Below are 17,224 nucleotides of genomic sequence, written 5' to 3'. Positions count from 1 at the left end.
ATATTCTTTTTGTGGTTTTTGGGTCACACATGGCAGTGCTCAGGGGTCATTCCTGGCTCCAGGCTCAGAAATTGCTCCTGGCAGGCATGGGAGACCATATGGGACACCGGGATTCGAACCGATGACTTCCTGCATGAAAGGCAAACACCTTACCTCCATGCTATCTCTCCGGCCCCCTACATAAATATTCTGACTCTCAACCAAGTACTCCAAAGAGTACTTGCAGACCAAAACCTAGTCTCCACTTGGTTTTGGATGTTTTATGTTAAGTGCTTCTGCTTATCAAGTACTGATTGTTTGCATCAGGTTCTGCAGCCAATATTTGATTCATTCCCTCATTTATGGAGATTGTGGTGAATAAAAATTCTAGGGCATACAGTCCAGCATTAATAACAGGATCCAGAGATAGGAAAGTGGCTAGGGCTCCTGCCTCACATGTAATTATCTGAATTTGATCCTCAGCACACTCTCTAAGGCCCTGAGGCCTGCCAGGATTAATCCCTAAGCACAGAGCTAGGAGAAAACCCTGAGCATGATTGGGTGTAACCCAAACCTCCCCACTAAATGAATTAACAGAAGTAACGAACATATTTTCTTCACTTCCTCCAGTGGTGACATTTTGCAAAGCTATGGTATACAAGGTGTGGACAAAGCTGTTTTATCTAACTCTGGTTCCTCGTTGGGAGCAGATTGTTGTGAGGAAGAAATACATCAGTGTTCAGTATATTCTAGTACTACTGTTATAGTTTATTAGTGTGTGTGGTTGTCTTCTCACACAGCAGGCCCTGTGCTGACAGTCTGGTGATAGGTCTCTAAAATTTTTTCTTTGCACACAATGCCTCAGAAACCCGTATACTTTGAACATGTTAAGTCAGAATAAGTACCTTTTTTTTTGGGGGGGGGCCACACCTGGCAATGCTCAGGGGTTACTCCTGGCTGTCTGCTGAGAAATAGCTCCTGGCAGGCACGGGGGACCATATGGGACTGGGACACTGGGATTCGAACCAACCACCTTAGGTCCTGGATCGGCTGCTTGCAAGGCAAACACCGCTGTGCTATCTCTCCGGGCCCTGAATAAGCACCTTTTAATGTTATTTTTATAAAGCCAAACATAGTAGTACTGTAAGTCTACTAGGTCCATAGTACTAGGGGATAGGGAAGCAGCATTATGTGGTATTTGGATCAAACAGTGTTTCACTTGTCAGGCCTTTGCTCTATCATGTGCATCATCTCCTTGACCACCAATATACACTTTTGTTTTAGGGGCCATACCCCATGATGCTCAGAGCTTACTCCTGGCTCTGAGAAACACTCCTGATGGTGTTTTGGTGGAACATATGGGATGCCTGCACACAGCTGACGAGGTTCGACCTTCAACATCTCATATAGTCTCCTGAACACTGCTAGGAGTAACCCCTGAACATCACTGATTGTGGCCCAAAAATAAAACCAAAAAAGCTGTTAGCTGATTTACTTCCTTAACTCTGAGGAAAATGACCCTGCACAGAAGCAATCATTTCCACACTTTTTGATTTTTAATTATTTGGTTATTTTGGGGGCATCACCCAGGAATCCCTCCTGTAGTGCCAGAATACAGACCTGAGCTCTGGCATGCCACTTTATACATATGCCATCTAGGCCTTGAAGCTGTCTCCCCAGTCCCATTTAGCTTGTAAAAAATAAGCTAAAATTTAAGAGGAAGATTAACTTCGTGACCTAATTCAGAGACATAGTGACATAGCTGTCAGTTTTCAAGTCCAGCACTGTGTGACTGAAGCCCAGTCCTTTCTGTACCCTGTTCTTATCTTTTATTTTTTCTTTTTGGGCCATACCTGGTGATGCTCAAGGGTTACTCCTAACTATGCACACAGATAATTGCTCTTGGCTTGGGGTACAATATGGGACGCCAGGGAGTTATTGTGTGCCCTACTGCTTGTGCCACTGCTCCAGCTCATTCTTTTTTTTCTTTTTTTTTTTCCAGCCCTGTCCCTGTGTCCTTATCTTTTTTAAGATAAAGAGAAGCTTGAGCATGCAATTAGAAGCTATTCACATTGACTGGTTCACTCCTTTGTTGAGTGCTTGTTGGACATTGCTCATTCACTTGGTAAATACATGCTGAGCTACTTATCCCACCACTAGGAAATGAATTTGGACCTAAGATCTAGTGGGGAGAGCTGAGAAAACAAAGAAAGACATCAATTTAGCATTTGAAATGTCCAGCTAATAAAGCCTGCTCTATTAGCCACAGTAGTTCAACTTACATTTTCATCCATTTTGGCTTATTACTAGTGATTTTGTGCCATACTAATCTGAGTCTTTGAGATGGGATTCTAAGTAACTTTGAAGCCTCGTTACCTTAACTCAGTGCTTCTCAAATAGTGGGGCATGCCCCCTAGGGTGGGCTCGAGGCTCCGTAAAGGGGGGGCGCACTTGACCTCGGCAAACACTGTCATAACAAGCTAAGCCCCGTGTTTATGTCTCTGTATGTCTCTGGAGCTGAGAGTCGCTGTGTCCTGCTTCAAACCCCGCTTCGAAAAGTTATGCATTGCAAAACATGCTCATTGTAGCCATTAATCCAGACATCACTCTGATTAAAAAGTCATGCTATCTCTCCGGCCCTCATAATGAATCTTAAGTATTTCTGGCTTCACTCATCCATGTTACATTTCTAGGCAAATAGCACAGCCATGGGGCCTTTACCCTGCACAGAGCTGACCTGGACAGACCCGGGTTTGATTCCGGCATCCCATATGGTCCCCCAAGCCTGCCAGGAGTAACAGAGTGCAGCCGGGTTTGCCACCCCAACCCCTCCTCCAAAAAAGGAAGCTCTGCCTTGGTTCTACTTGAGTGTCATTTGTGAATCCAGAGTAGTAAGGGAGGTTTTTTCAACCAACAACAGTGTTTCTCTACATAGACTAATAAGTTGACCAAGCAGCATTGCCTCCTTGGGCCCTCGAGTTGATTTTTATTGTTGTCTCGGGGTCACACCCGGCAATGCTCAGGGGTTATTCCTGACTGCACTCAGAAATCGCTACTGGCAGGCTTGGGGACCATGTGGGATGCAGAAGATCAAAGTGGATCCATCCCAGGTCAACCATGTGCACGGCAAACACCCTACCACTGTGTTATTACTCTGGCCTGGGTCCTTGAGTTGGGAACACTAGCAGGTGAGCCTGAAATCACTAATATGAGCCTCTGGGGCCCCATAAGCAGCACGTGGGAGGCCCAGAAATTTGGTTTGTTCTTTAAATCTTTGATAGCAATGGTAATGGTAAATGATAGTTTAAGTTCTAGTCAGACTAAAGGTGACAAGGAATGGAGGTAGATGACTAAGAATCAAATTATATGGGGCAGAAGTAACAGCAATCCAAGGTACTCCAATCTGACCTGGTCAAGAAAGAAAATTACCAATACAGAGTGGGCTAAAGATACATGTCACCAGACTACCAGACACTTCAATTATAAAGGCCTTCCTAGTGTTTCTGTGTAGATCAAATAGCAGAAGTAAATTCAGAAGAGATGTTTAATACTCTTAATTTTAGAATTGGGGAGCTAAAGGGTACACCAAGTAAGGTGCATGCCTTGCACCAGAGCTTGAGCCCAAGTACCCTATATGGTCCCCTGAACTTACCAGGCATGCTCCAAAAAATTTTTTTAAACAATTTTAGAATTCAGACTTCAGTTGAATTAAGGTCCTTCTGGACTTCCAATACTTAGTAGTGTATATTCTGGCAAATGTCTACAACTCTTATAGGTTTTTTGGGAGAAGGGAGTGGGAAGGTTGTTTTAGGGCTACACCTGGTGGTACTCATGGGTTACTCCTGGTTCTGCACATCACTCCTGGCAGTGCTTGGGAGGATGACAGAGAACCTGGAGAGAAGGAAATCCATGTCCTTGCAAGGTGTTTCACCCACATTAATTCACTTCCTGGGGCCAGAGAGATAGCATGAAGGTAAGGGTTTGCCTTGTAAGGGTTTGCCTTGCGTGCAGGACGGTGGTTCAAATCCCAACATCCCATATGGTCCCCTGAGCCTGCCAGGGGCGATTTCTGAGCGTAGAGCCAGGAGTGGCCCCGAGCGTACTGGGTGTGACCCAAACCACCCCCCCCTCAAAAAATCACTTCTTTTTCACAGTCATGCCAAGATAGAAACTTCATTTTACAGAGAAACCAGGGCTTAGAGCGGGTGGAATTTGCCAGTCGTCAAAGGACTGCAGTTAAGGGATAACACTGAACTTTCTAGTTTGATTGCAAAGTGGAGGACAGGCCCCAGCTCCCAAGGAGCTTCATTCTGTGTTAGGACTATGAACATGACCTCCAGGGCCTCATTCTTTTGTTTTGGGGGTCACACACACTAATGCTCAGGGCTCACTCTGGTGGTCCTGAGGACTATATGGGATATCAGGGATTGAATCCAGGTTGGCAGTATGCAAGGCAAATGCCCTACCTGCTATACTATCACTCTGACCCCATGTCTACAACTTTTGGGCCGTTTCCTCTCCTGTTGGTTGTTCCCAGCTCTACCAGAGATCCTGTCAGGATTAGGTGATGTGTATCTTGTACATTATGTATATAATACGCCTCAATGTTCAACACAGAGGATCTGAGTAGAGGGTGTTACTTGCTTCTACAAAGAGAAGCATCATGAGCCTTCTTGGGGAGAGACGTCCAGGTGGTGCTCAGGGAACCTGGTGACAAATATTAGGTCTGGTGCTGCTTTAGTGCTGAGGTTACCAGGAAAGCATAGCCTCTGAAAGCCACACATGCTCTCCAACCCTCAAAACACTTCTCAGTTCTATTGCAATTATGTTGTAAAGGCCTGAGGGAAAAGATCAAGGTGAGCAATGCTGTTCTTTTTTTTTTTTTTTTTTTTTGGTTTTTTGAGCCACACCCATTTGATGCTCAGGGGTTACTCCTGGCTAAGCACTCAGAAATCGCTCCTGGCTTGGGGGGACCATATGGGATGCCGAGGGGGATCGAACCGCAGTCAGCAGTACGTTCTACACTAGCGCTTGCAAGGCAGACACCTTACCTCTAGCGCCACCTCACCTGCCCCTCAGGAGTAACCTGAGTGCTGCTGGGTGTGGCCCAGAAACCAATCAACCAACCAATCAATCAAGGTAAAAATAAAAAAGATTTCCTTAAGCAAATTATTACCCATACACAGAAATATTGCACATCACTCCTTTATTATACTGATCCGGAAAAAAGGATTACTTTAGTACAGTTATGCTCAAATGAGTACCAAGCAACGGGAACATGATTCAGAAATGAGACGGTAAGACACGCTTGGACACAATCGACTAGCATTTCACTGCCACAGACTAGGAAGGCAGAGGGGCCCTAAAACCCAGCAGGAGAAGCCCCGTAAGCCTGAGGTCAAGGATTCCCCATGCCAATGAGGTTGATGACCACATGTGCAACTATTTCAATTGCCACTAGAAAAACCAGAAGGGTTTGTTTTATCTACCTATATTGATCTTTTTGTGTAAGTAAATGCAACACAAAAACATTCAGAATTGATCCCAGTCCTCTGGGGTGAGAGAGGAAAAGTTGGTTGACTCACCATGCAGATGACATTCACCTTTTACTGGAATGACTAGAACCCACACCCTCTCCAGTTACCTGAAGGAGCAATACAGGCCTGTCTCCTGGGAATAAGCAGGCTCCTGTGTGTCTCATTAACCAGGCCTCAGCATAGTTCTTCCTTATCCCCACTTAAACTTGTCCTAAGTAATAAACAAAACACTAGCAAAGCCCCCTGACTTCCTACTCAGTCATTCCTTGGCTTGGCCTGAGGCCCCAGAGGTGTCGTTCTGACTGAATGTGTGAAGGGAGTGGGTGCAAGAGACAAGATGGGGAAAATGAAACTGGGAGCCACTGATCCCTATCTGTGGCTACTAAGGAAGATGCCCACAGATGTGGTCAGTGCGAATGTGCAAGGGAGAGGGACAGGAATGGGAAGGCAGGGAGAGCATCCCTGGAACTAGTCCGCCTGCTCGCCTTCACTTCTTGACCTTGCCCTGAGCAGCCACAGCTTCCATGGCTTTACGCACGGTCTCTTCATCCCCCAGGAACTGCATGGGCTTGATGGGCTTCAAGTTCTTGTCCAACTCGTAGACGATGGGAATACCAGTCGGCAGGTTCAGCTCCATGATGGCCTCCTCAGAGAGACCTATAAAAACCACCATGAGCAGCCGTGCAGGGGTGCAGCCCATCAACCCCATACTACCTTCATCAGGATACAGGGTACCCTAGCAGGAGACTTTGGAAAGAATTAAACATCCCACCACTTTTCTGGTATATGTGATTACAATCTGAAGCCTAATCAATCAGTGACACGAGGAACACATTTAATACTTCTCAGCTTCCAGGAAGCATTAAAGAATAATGAGGGACAAGATAGAAGGAAGAGTCAAAGGGATGGAGTACAGGTTTTGAATGTGAGAGTCTCAAATTTGATCCCCAGCTCTACATGGTTCCTACAAGCACTGCAGGGATGAGTCAGTGCCAAAGCAAGCACAGCAGATAGGGTTGCACATGCTGACACTGATTCAATCCCTGGCATCCCATATAGTCTGCCTAGCCTGCCAGGAGTAATCTCTGAGTGCAGAGCCAGGAGTAACCCTAAGCTCCGATAGGTATGGCCCAAAAACTTAAAAAAAAAAAGTTTAAAGTAAAAGATGCATCACAGACATCACACCTCAGAAGGAGGTGGAGCCCTGAGCAGAACAGGACTACATCTCCAATGCCCTATCTGGAAGTTAACTATGCTTTGCCAGGCCTCTCCCATAAGTATAAAAGGTATGCACATTACTAAGAAATTGCTTTTGGGTGGGGCAAGAGCAATAACACAGTAGGTAGGGCTTTTGCCTTGCACAGAGCCAACCCAGATTTGATCCCTGGCATCACATATGATAACCCAAGCCTGCCAGGAGTTTCTGAGCACAGAGCCAGGAGCAACCTGAGTGCCGCTACGTGTAGCCCAAAAAAAAAACAAAAATCAAAAAGAAATTATTTGGAGGGAGAGAGGAATACAGAGATTTAGATGCAAACCTTACATGCATCAAATCCACCAAATCCAAGTTTGAGCCAAATGGTCACCCAAGCATTAGTTCCATCCACAAACCCCAGCACTGAACCACTGGGAGGGTCTCTGATCACTGGGAAGTTCCCCAACCCGTTTCTTGGGGGGAGGGGGGTGTGCTATGGCTCAGGTATAAAGTGCATGCCTAGCCTATGTAAGGCCTTGCAGTCAATCCTCAGCACAGCAATAGTTAATCTCTTGGGCGGAGAGAGAAGTCAAAAGGCTGGAGGGCATGCTTTGTATGAGTTCTGAGTTCTTTTTTTTTTTTGGGGGGGGGGTTGGTTCACACCCAGCAGCACTCAGGGGTTACTCCTGGCTCTGCGCTCAGAAATCATTCCTGGCAGGCTTGGGGGACCATATGGGATGCTGGGATTCGAACCACCGTCCTTCTGCTTGAAAGGCAAATGCCCTGCCTCCATGTTATCTCTCCGGCCCTGAGTTCTGAATTCTATCCCCAGCACCACAGGGAGTGTTACAAAGCACTTTTGCACCCTCATTATTGACCCTCATGAGGTCAAAAAACGATGGGAGAAAATCTCTGTTTTTCCTCTTTGAAAAAAAATCAGCATGAACCAGGGTGATAGATCAGTGGGCTGAATATAGATCTTGCAAGCCCAAGGGTCCTAGGTTTAAGGATTTGGGTTTGACCCTCAAGCACCACACCCCTAAATAATCATGTAGAGGTTCAAAATAAAGATCAGCTGGGGCCAGAATGATAGCATAGTGGTAGGACACGCTGCCGACCTGGGCTGGACAGGTTTGATCACCAACATCCCATTTGGTCCCCCGAGAGACTGAAAGGAGTGATTTCTGAGTGAAGAGCCAATAACCCCTGACGAGAGAGGGGGGGGGAGAGAGAGAGACCCAATATCCCATTTTGGGAGGTGGGAGGTTTGGAGTTTTCAACCACACCCAGCAGTGCACAACCTTCTATGACTATGGATTTTATCAGCAGTTTTAAACCTAGTCAGAGATCAACAGCTTTAAGAACTAAATCACACAGATGCCAAATGTAGTTTCTGAATCAGATTTGGAGCAAAACCAGGAATTCTACATGCACTAAGAGGTCTGGCTGGCTCCTTTGCAGAAGATGCTTTGAGAAGCAACAATCGGACCCAGAGAGATAGTACATCGGGTAGGGCACTTACCTTGCACATGGCAACCCAGGTTCAATTCCTGGCAGGAGTGATTCTAGAGCACAGCCCAAAAACAAACTAAAGCAAAAGTAAAAGGTCCACAAGACACAATGCAAACTGTCTCAGGCCATCAATATGTCTTGACCCTTCCTGAAGGTCACCCTTGAATCCTCCATGGGGCCCTTCCACATTATCCCTCCTGAGGGCCAGTTGAGATATACATACTTTCCAGATGCTTGACGATGCCCCGGAGGCTGTTGCCATGGGCTGCAATCAGTACCCGCTTCCCCTCCTTGATCTGGGGAACTATTTCTTCATTCCAGAAGGGCAGTGCCCTGGCAATAGTGTCTTTCAGGCTCTCACAGGAAGGCAGCTGATCTTCAGTGAGGTCAGCATACCTGCGGTCCTGAACAACAGAAAACCCAAACCCCTCAGTTATCAGCAGGCCAACCTATTACATGGCTTCGTGATAGAGGCTATCATTTCTTAGCACCAAACTGGTCAAGGGAATAGAGTCCAGAATCCAGCAAAGAACTGCCTGAGAGCAGGAACAGTTCTCACCCCATCCCTCCCACCCCTAGTTCACACTTCCAGGAAAATCTCACTCATTAGAAAAACAGGATTGTGGGCCCGGAGAGATAGCACAGCGGCGTTTGCCTTGCAAGCAGCCAATCCAGGACCAAAGGTGGTTGGTTCAAATCCCGGTGTCCCATATGGTCCCCCGTGCCTGCCAGGAGCTATTTCTCAGCAGACAGCCAGGAGTAACCCCTGAGCACCACCGGGTGTGGGCCAAAAAAAAAAAAAAAAAAACCAGGATTGTAACGAAGTTTGATCACTCATGTGAGAAGGGGAAGTGGAAGAGTGACACCCAGACTCCAGTCCCCTGATCCCTACCTTGCTAATGGTGCTGTAGAAGGGGTGGTCAGGCTCCATTGGAGGTGGTGGGACATCAAAGGAGCGCCTCCAGATCTTCACCTGGGCCTCACCATGCTTGGCGGCAGTTTCCGCTTTATTGAGGCCAGTCAGCCCTCCATAGTGGCGCTCGTTGAGGCGCCAAGTCCTCACGACTGGCAGCCACATCTGGTCAATGGCATCCAACACTGTCCAGAGGGTCCGGATTGCTCTCTTTTGCACAGAGGTGAAGCAGATATCAAACTCATAGCCAGCATCTAAAATAAAGAGACCAATATGGTAAATTGGAGCCAGCACGAGTGAAAGCACACCAGTCCATAGCTTCCAGGTAGCTCCCATAGCCCCCAAGCACCATTGGCCACCAAAGTGATAAGCTAAATAGATCTACTACATCTCTCTACCATAAGGGAAGTTCAACATTATTTGATCATTTATTTTTTTACAATCTTGCAAGAAAAACAAGTTTTCCTTAAGGGAAACAAAATGTATTGACTTTATTTATTTATTTTTTTTTTAGTGTGGTTTTTGGGTCACACCCGGCAGTGCTCAGGGGTTATTTCTGGCTCCAGGCTCAGAAATTGCTCCTGGCAGGCACAGAGGACCATATGGGGTGCCGGGATTCGAACCGATGACCTCCTGCATGAAAGGCAAACGCCTTACCTCCATGCTATCTCTCCGGCCCCAAAATGTATTGACTTAACGTTACTTCACAACATACTTCCGCACCAATAATTCATCAAAGTCAGAGACCCGGGTTCGATCTCCAACATCCCATATGGTCCCCCAAGCCTGCCAGGAGCAATTTCTGAGTACAGAGCCAGGAATAACCCCTGAGCGCTGCCAGGCGTGGCCCAAAAACAAACAAAAATTTTTTTCATCAAAGCCAAGACCTAAATGTACCATCAATCAGCTGCTTCTTATCCTAATTTCCAGGATGCTATGCTTACAGAAATGACACTGCACTGCATGCCTCAGTTCTTTGAAAAATATTAAAAACTTGAAATCGAGGCCAAAATGGCAGCACAAGTGGTAGGGCATCTGCCTTGAACACACTAACCTAGGACGAACCACAATTTGATCCCCCAGCATCCCATATGGTCCCCAATCTAGGAGCCATTTCTGAGTGCATAGCCAGGAGTAACTCGAGTGTCACAGGGTGTGGCCAAAAAAAAATTGAAATCTCTTTTTGGTGAGCTTGCCAATCTGTCAGACACTGAGCTAAGGAATTTGTATGTTTTGTTTGGTCTTTGGTTTTTGTTTTGTTTTGTTTCGTTTTTTTTTTTTTTTTTGGCTTTTGGGTCACACCCGGCAGTGCTCAGGGGTTCCTTCTGGCTCTATGCTCAGAAATTGCCCCTGGCAGGCACAGGGGACCATATGGGATGCCGGGATTGGAACCACTGTTCTTCTGCATGAAAGGCAAACACCTTACTTCCATGCTATCTCTCCGGCCCCTTGTTTGGTCTTTGTAACAATTCTTTTTTTTTTTTTTTTTTTTTTTTTTTTTTTTTTTTTTTGTGGTTTTTGGGTCACACCCGGCAGTGCTCAGGGGTTACTCCTGGCTCCATGCTCAGAAATTGCTCCTGGCAGGCACAGGGGACCATATGGGATGCTGGGATTCGAACCGATGACCTCTTGCATGAAAGGCAAACGCTTTACCTCCATGCTATCTCTCCAGCCCCAACAATTCTTATAACCTATTTTTATCATATAAAATGAAGATTGAGGGGGTGGGGCAAAAAAAAGATTGAATAAATTATATAAATTCACAACCAATACTGGCTGCATGTAATCCTGAAATTCAACAATTCAACTCCTATCCACCAACTCTAGCTCCCATTTTTCTTTTTCTTTTCTTTTCTTTTTGGTTTTTGGGCCACACCAAGCAGCGCTCAGGGATTACTATTGGCACTGTGCTCAGAAATCACTCCTGGCAGACAGGCTCAGGAACCATATGGGATGCTGAGGTTCAAATCTGGGTCTGTCCCACATGGCCACATGCAAGGCAAATGCCCTACCGCTGTGCTATTGCTCTGACCCCACCATTTTCTTTCTTTTTTTTTTTTTTTTTTTTTTTTTTTTTTATTGCTCTTTGGGCCATACCCGGTGACCCTTAGGGATTACTCCTGGCTCTGCACTCAGAAATCACTCCTGGGGCCAGTGAGGTGGCGCTAGAGGTAAGGTGTCTGCCTTGCAAGCACTAGCCAAGGAAGGAACATGGTTTGATCCCCCGGTGTCCCATATGGTCCCCCCAAGCCAGGGGCAATTTCTGAGTGCTTAGCCAGGAGTAACTCCTGAACATCAAACGGGTGTGACCGGAAAAAAAAAAAAAAGAAATCACTCCAGGCTTGGGGGACCATATGCGATGCCAGGAGATCAAACTGAGATCTGCGTGCAAAACAAATGCCCTATCGCTTGCGCCACAGCTCCAGCCCTGACCAGCAGCTGGTGTTTTTACTCATTTATAAAAGTAATGTGAAAAAAAGAAAAAAAAAAGTAATGTGTTTCTCCAGGCTTGCTCCCAGTGAAGCTCAAGAGACCAGTTAGTGTTGGGTATGGAATAGAGGCCTCCCACAAGCATTCTCTGCATGTGCTCAAGACCTCGAACTATCTCTCCAGTCCAGAAAAGGTTATTTTTCACAACTAGCAACCTGAAAATAGCAAGAGCTCCTAGGAGATGCTGGTAAGTTTTTCAGTTTGTTAAATGAAATGATATTTTCACTGCAGAGTACATGTGAAAGACCAGCTTAAAAAGTAGTTCAGGGCCCGGAGAGATAGCACAACGGCGTTTGCCTTGCAAGCAGCCGATCCAGAACCAAAGGTGGTTGGTTCGAATCCCAGTGTCCCATATGGTCCCCCGTGCCTGCCAGGAGCTATTTCTGAGCAGACAGCCAGGAGTCACCCCGGAGCACCGCCGGGTGTGGCCCAAAAACCAAAAAAAAAAAAAAAAAGTAGTTCAGGTCGGGCCGGAGAGATAGGATGGAGGTAAGGCGTTTGCCTTACATCCAGAAGAACAGTAGTTCGAATCCCAGCATCCGATATGGTCCCCCAAGCCAGGAGTGATTTCTGAGTGCATAGCCAGGAGTAACCCCTGAGCGAAACTGGATGTGACCCAAAAATAACCCCCCCAAAAGTAGTTGAAAAGGTTAGAGAACACACTTTATATATGGAGACCTAAGGTGAACCCAAACACCAAGCTAGGAATAACACCTGCACCCAGCACCACCAGGTGTGACCCAAGAAACAAAAATATCAGTCACACTACTTCCTCGTAGTAATTCACATTTCCCCTCTACTATTGTTCAAGTACCTGCCTCTTCTTCAGTACCTTCAAAGGACTATACCTCTTGGATTGGTAATCCAAGTTCAGGAAAAACTACTCACTAGAAAAAACAAAAAGCTGTGACTGAAAAATTAAAAAAAGCTGTGACTGTCTGATTCATATATACAGATATCCCCTCCCTCCATACACAGTAGGTATGCAAGTGTGGGAACCAAGAGTTAAGTTGGCCTAATCGGGGCCGGCGAGGTGGCACTAGAGGTAAGGTGTCTGCCTTGCAAGCGCTAGCCAAGGAAGGACCTCGGTTCGAAAACACCCCCCCCCCCCCCCGCCCCAGCGTCCCATATGGTCCCTCAAGCCAGGGGCAATTTCTGAGCGTTTAGCCAGAAATTTTTGGGTGTGGCCTGAAAAAAAAAATCTAAGTTGGCCTAATCAATAAGACTAAATTGTACATTTCAAAAATCATTAATCTCCCTCCCATTTTAATGGGGTCATGGCCCTTTCTTATAGAGCAGATTAGAAAAATACTCCCTTTTCAAAACTCAGCACAAGGAACCAGAGATAATATAGTGACTAGAGTGCTTTACTTGCACCAGGTCGACCTGGGCATAATCCCAGCACAAACTTTCCTGGCTACTGCCCTCTAGTAGGGGTGTTAAGAGTAATTAATGAGAGGCCAGAGCAATAGCACAGCAGGTGAGGCATTTGCCTTGCACGCAGCTGACCCAGATTTGATACCACTCCGCCCACCCTGTTTGATCTCCAGCATCCCATCTGGTTCTATGAGCCTGCCAAGAGTAACTTCTGAGCACAGAGTCAGGAGTAACCCTGAGCACCACCATGGATACCCCCCCATAAAAGAGTATTAATGAAATAAATGTAAAGTGAACTTTCAATTGAGAATGAGGCCAATAAGACTATACTGATGAGGGAAGAAAAAATTAATCACCAAGAAACACCCCCTTTATTGTTCTTAGGCCACACTTGGTCGTACTTTGTGGCTACTTTTGGCACTTATTCCACGATCGCTCCAGGCAATGCTCAGAGGACCATATGGTACCTGAGATTCAACTCCCAGTCTCCAACATGCAAAGCACACGATCAGCCTATTGAACTCTCTCTCCCACCTCAAGAAACCTACCATTACCGACAGAGTAATGACATCACTAGACCTCAAGGCAAGTCTCAGCAAATTCTAGTGTCACCTTCCTAACCTCCGAAAGAGGAGGAATGACACCCCAATAAATGGCTGAGTCACTGGGAAGCCACAATCCACAGCTCTGGTGCCTGTTTCCCTGTGATTATTTCCATTTGCAAGAGTGCTTCATGTGGGATAGATAAACAGGTCCCTGAGGAGAAAGTAGCTCCCCATAGGACTCGTAAACAGTGACTCGTAAACAAAAGCAGAGTCCCAGGACAGTCCCAGGGATGGGTGAATAAGCTAGGAGTAAATCTTGAGACTGCCGGGTGTAGCCCAAAACTAAAAACAGAAAGACTGTCAAACACTGGGCCCCGTAGATAGTACAATGTTATGGCACTTGAACTGTACGTAGCAAACCCCAGTTCAATCCTCAGCATCACACACAATCCTCTTAACACTGACAGACGTAGCCCACCAAAAATGTTTTATAGGGGCCCGGAGAGATAGCACAGCGGTGTTTGCCTTGCAAGCAGCCGATCCAGGACCAAAGGTGATTGGTTCGAATCCTGGTGTCCCACATGGTCCCCCATGCCTGCCAGGAGCTATTTCTGAGCAGGCAGACAGGAGTAACCCCTGAGCACAGCCGGGTGTGACCCAAAAACCAAAAAAAAAAAATGTTTTATAGCCTTACATCACTTATGGCTTTAGTAAATATTTTTGGAGTCTTTTTATATCATTAGCTTGTCACAATGTTCTACACAATTATCTTCATAACACAAGTGATACTAATAGATAATAAAATTGATGGAGTTTGTGCCATAGCTAGTGGTGTTCAGAGACTTTTTTGGTTATGTGCTCAAAGGTCACTCTTGACAGTACTTGGGGGACCATGTGGTGCCAAGAATCAAACTAGGGTCAGCTACATTAAGTACTTTAACACCCTATATTATCTCTCAGGCCCTAGAGTTAAGATTTTTTATTGATATATCTTCTGAAAGAGTTAAGATTTAAAAAAAAAAAAATTTAATGCCTGGGCAATACAAAACAATGCTAAGAAAATTCTCCCAGTTCTGTTGGGGGGGCAGGGCCCCAAGGGTCACTGGTAGTACCCATGGGACCATATAGTGCCAGGGAATAAACCTAGGCCTCCTGTGAGTTACTTCCCTGGCCCCTCCCTAAGTGTCTTTAACTAATGCTATCAGCACTTAAAAATGTGTAAAACATAGGTAAGGAACTTTCCTTGCTCATAGCATATCTGGGATCAATCCTCACCATCCCATTTGGTCCCTGAGCCCTGCCAGGAGTTATCCCTAAGTACCACAGGATGTGGTCTAAACACGAAAAGAAAGATGGGAGTGTTATTTTGGATGATGGATGCAGTGTACTCTGTACCTAACAGCAAACCACCAAATCCATGTAGTTCTTCCTAACCATCAATAGGTGGGGAAATGGCCCCTTTTACCAGAATTTTCCCTTCTCTGGCTTTTCAAAGGTATGAGAGGTCACACCAGGCATCCCAAAGTACACAAGTATACACACACACACACACACACACACACACACACACACAACACATGATTACATCTCCCAGTACACACACACACACACATATATATATATATACACACACACACTTTAAAGATTCTCTCTAGGCGTCAAAGAAGCTGAGAGAAAGGCAGAGTGATAGTACAGAGAGAAAAGTGAATGCATTGTACAAGGCTGGCCTGGTTTGATCCCTGGCACCCTTTTGGTCCAGGAGCCCACCAGAAAGAGAACTAAGAGTGGCAGGTACCACTTAGCTTTGAGTACCACTGGGTGGTGCCCCCTCCACCCCGACCCACTCAAAGAAAAAAAGAACCTAAAGGGAAGGACCAAGTCCTGCTCGGTACCAACCAGGCTTCACTGACATTTACAAAGCTGTACTTTTTTTTTTTTTTTTTTTTTTTTTTTTTTTTTTTGGTTTTTTTTGGTAACACCTGGCAGTGCTCAGGGGTTATTCCTGGCTCCAGGCTCAGAAATTGCTCCTGGCAGGCACAGGGGACCATATGGGGCGCCGGGATTCGAACCGATGACCTCCTGCATGAAAGGCAAACGCCTTACCTCCATGCTATCTCTCCGGCCCCACAAAGCTGTACTTTTATTTTATTTTTTTAATGATTTTTCTTGTGATGAAAGTGAATTACAAATCTTTCACAGTCATATTTTAGGTGCACAGTGACATTGAAGCTGTCCTTTTAAAAAGCGGGATGGTCTCACCTCAGCCCAGAGATGTTTTTGAAGCGGGAAGGCAGGGCTGGGCCAAGCCTAAATTGGCGAGAGTGAGTGATGATAGCACCGTCACTTCCACCTTCGCCCCTTTGGCCGCGTCCTTGGCATGCTGCCTGCCTGCCTGCCTGCCAGTCAGTTCCTCAACCACCTACCTGTTACTCAACCCAGATCTGGGGTGAGGGCACGGGCCTAAGGCTAGGGAGACGACCTTGGACAAGTCATCCTTCAACTCTTCCCAAGGATTAAATGAGGTCGACTTTAACCGTCCGTCCATCCATCCATTCATTCACCCAATCATTCATTCATTCGTTCACTCCCTCATTCATTCGTTCCCTCCCTCCTTCATTCCTTCACTCCCTCATTCATTCGTTCCCTCCAGTCTGTGGCCTGTAGATTGCAATTTTCGTGGCAAACTCCTGAACAGCAAAGACCTTCTTCTCATGCTCTTCTCGGTGGCCTGCAATCCTCCGGGCACCCTAAGGCGTCTCACACACACACACACACACACACACACACACACACACACACACACACACACACACATCAGCTCAGCAGGGGCCCCCCAACTGCCGGGCTGGGATTGGGGTACGTGACCCAGGCAGGCGGGGCTCCCCGGGAAGCGCAGGCGCCCCAGCAGCAAGCAGCCAGCCAGCAGCCTGTCCCCCAGCCTAGGGAGCACGAAAGGACGCACGGACGGACGGACGCCCGATGTGGCCACGGCGACACCCCAGGAAAATCCGAGGTGCCCTTCCGGGCAAGGACGCTCCTACTTACCGGGGTGACCTTGAGCGAGCCGACACCCCCACATGCACATTCTGGGGCTGCATTTTCTCCGTCACGGATGGAAGTGGGCGCGAGGACGCCCTTGGTCGTGCAGCAGCCCGGGGCCATGGCGCAGGCCAAGGGTTCCCCCAAGCCCCCCCACAGCCCCCACGCATCCCGGCCGCTCCCCCTCACCTCGCAGCGCCTGTCCGCCGCGCTTGGCCTCGTCGTGCCCCGCCGGGCTCAGGTCGGCGTCGTACCAGCCGCTGAAGCGGTTCTCCAGGTTCCAGGCGCTCTCGCCGTGCCGGATCAACACGAGCTTGTAGGCGGCCATGGCGACGGCCCGACGACTCTGCCCGACTGCCAGCCTAGGAAGCGCCGAGATTCCCCAGCGCGCCGGTCCGGCCCCCGCTCGCGCCTGCGCAGTGGCGCTCGGTCGCGCGGCTCCCGCGCACTTTCTCGCCCAAATCTTTCCACCGCCCTCCGCCCGCCGGTGGTGCGCATGCGCCCCGTGCCCGCTTGCGGGAGGGAGGGAGGGAGCGCGCGAGAGGACGCCAGTGCGCCTGCGCGTCGCCACTCCCGCCCGCCTGCGGCCGCGCAGTCCGTCCGCCTCGTTGGTCACGGAGCGCACGTCAGCGCCCAG

The 17,224-nt window shown here is 47.5% G+C and overlaps 2 protein-coding genes across 2 annotated transcripts in view; both read right to left on the bottom strand.

Annotated features, from left to right (window-relative positions):
- Positions 1-5,168: 5,168 nt before the first annotated feature.
- Positions 5,169-17,053, bottom strand: PGAM1 (phosphoglycerate mutase 1). Its single transcript, XM_049764340.1, has 4 exons — positions 16,777-17,053; positions 9,116-9,390; positions 8,447-8,627; positions 5,169-6,173 (listed from the first exon to the last, which is right to left on the bottom strand). Exons 1-4 carry the CDS (start codon positions 16,913-16,915, stop codon positions 6,004-6,006), a joined length of 765 nt encoding a protein of 254 aa, XP_049620297.1. The 5' UTR covers positions 16,916-17,053; the 3' UTR covers positions 5,169-6,003.
- LOC125994844 (60S ribosomal protein L35a) overlaps positions 11,185-17,224 on the bottom strand; it is a 46,152-nt gene continuing 40,112 nt past the window's right edge. Inside the window, exon 2 of the mRNA XM_049764373.1 lies at positions 11,185-11,220. The gene's annotated coding sequence lies outside the window, so the exon portion shown is untranslated. The remainder of the gene's footprint in view (positions 11,221-17,224) is intronic.

This window comes from Suncus etruscus, chromosome 17, assembly GCF_024139225.1.
Source record: "Suncus etruscus isolate mSunEtr1 chromosome 17, mSunEtr1.pri.cur, whole genome shotgun sequence".
In the NCBI taxonomy this organism is placed as follows: Eukaryota; Metazoa; Chordata; class Mammalia; order Eulipotyphla; family Soricidae; genus Suncus; species Suncus etruscus.
The sequence above is the reverse complement of the archived record's forward strand: the minus strand, read 5'-3'. Positions and strand labels throughout refer to the sequence as shown.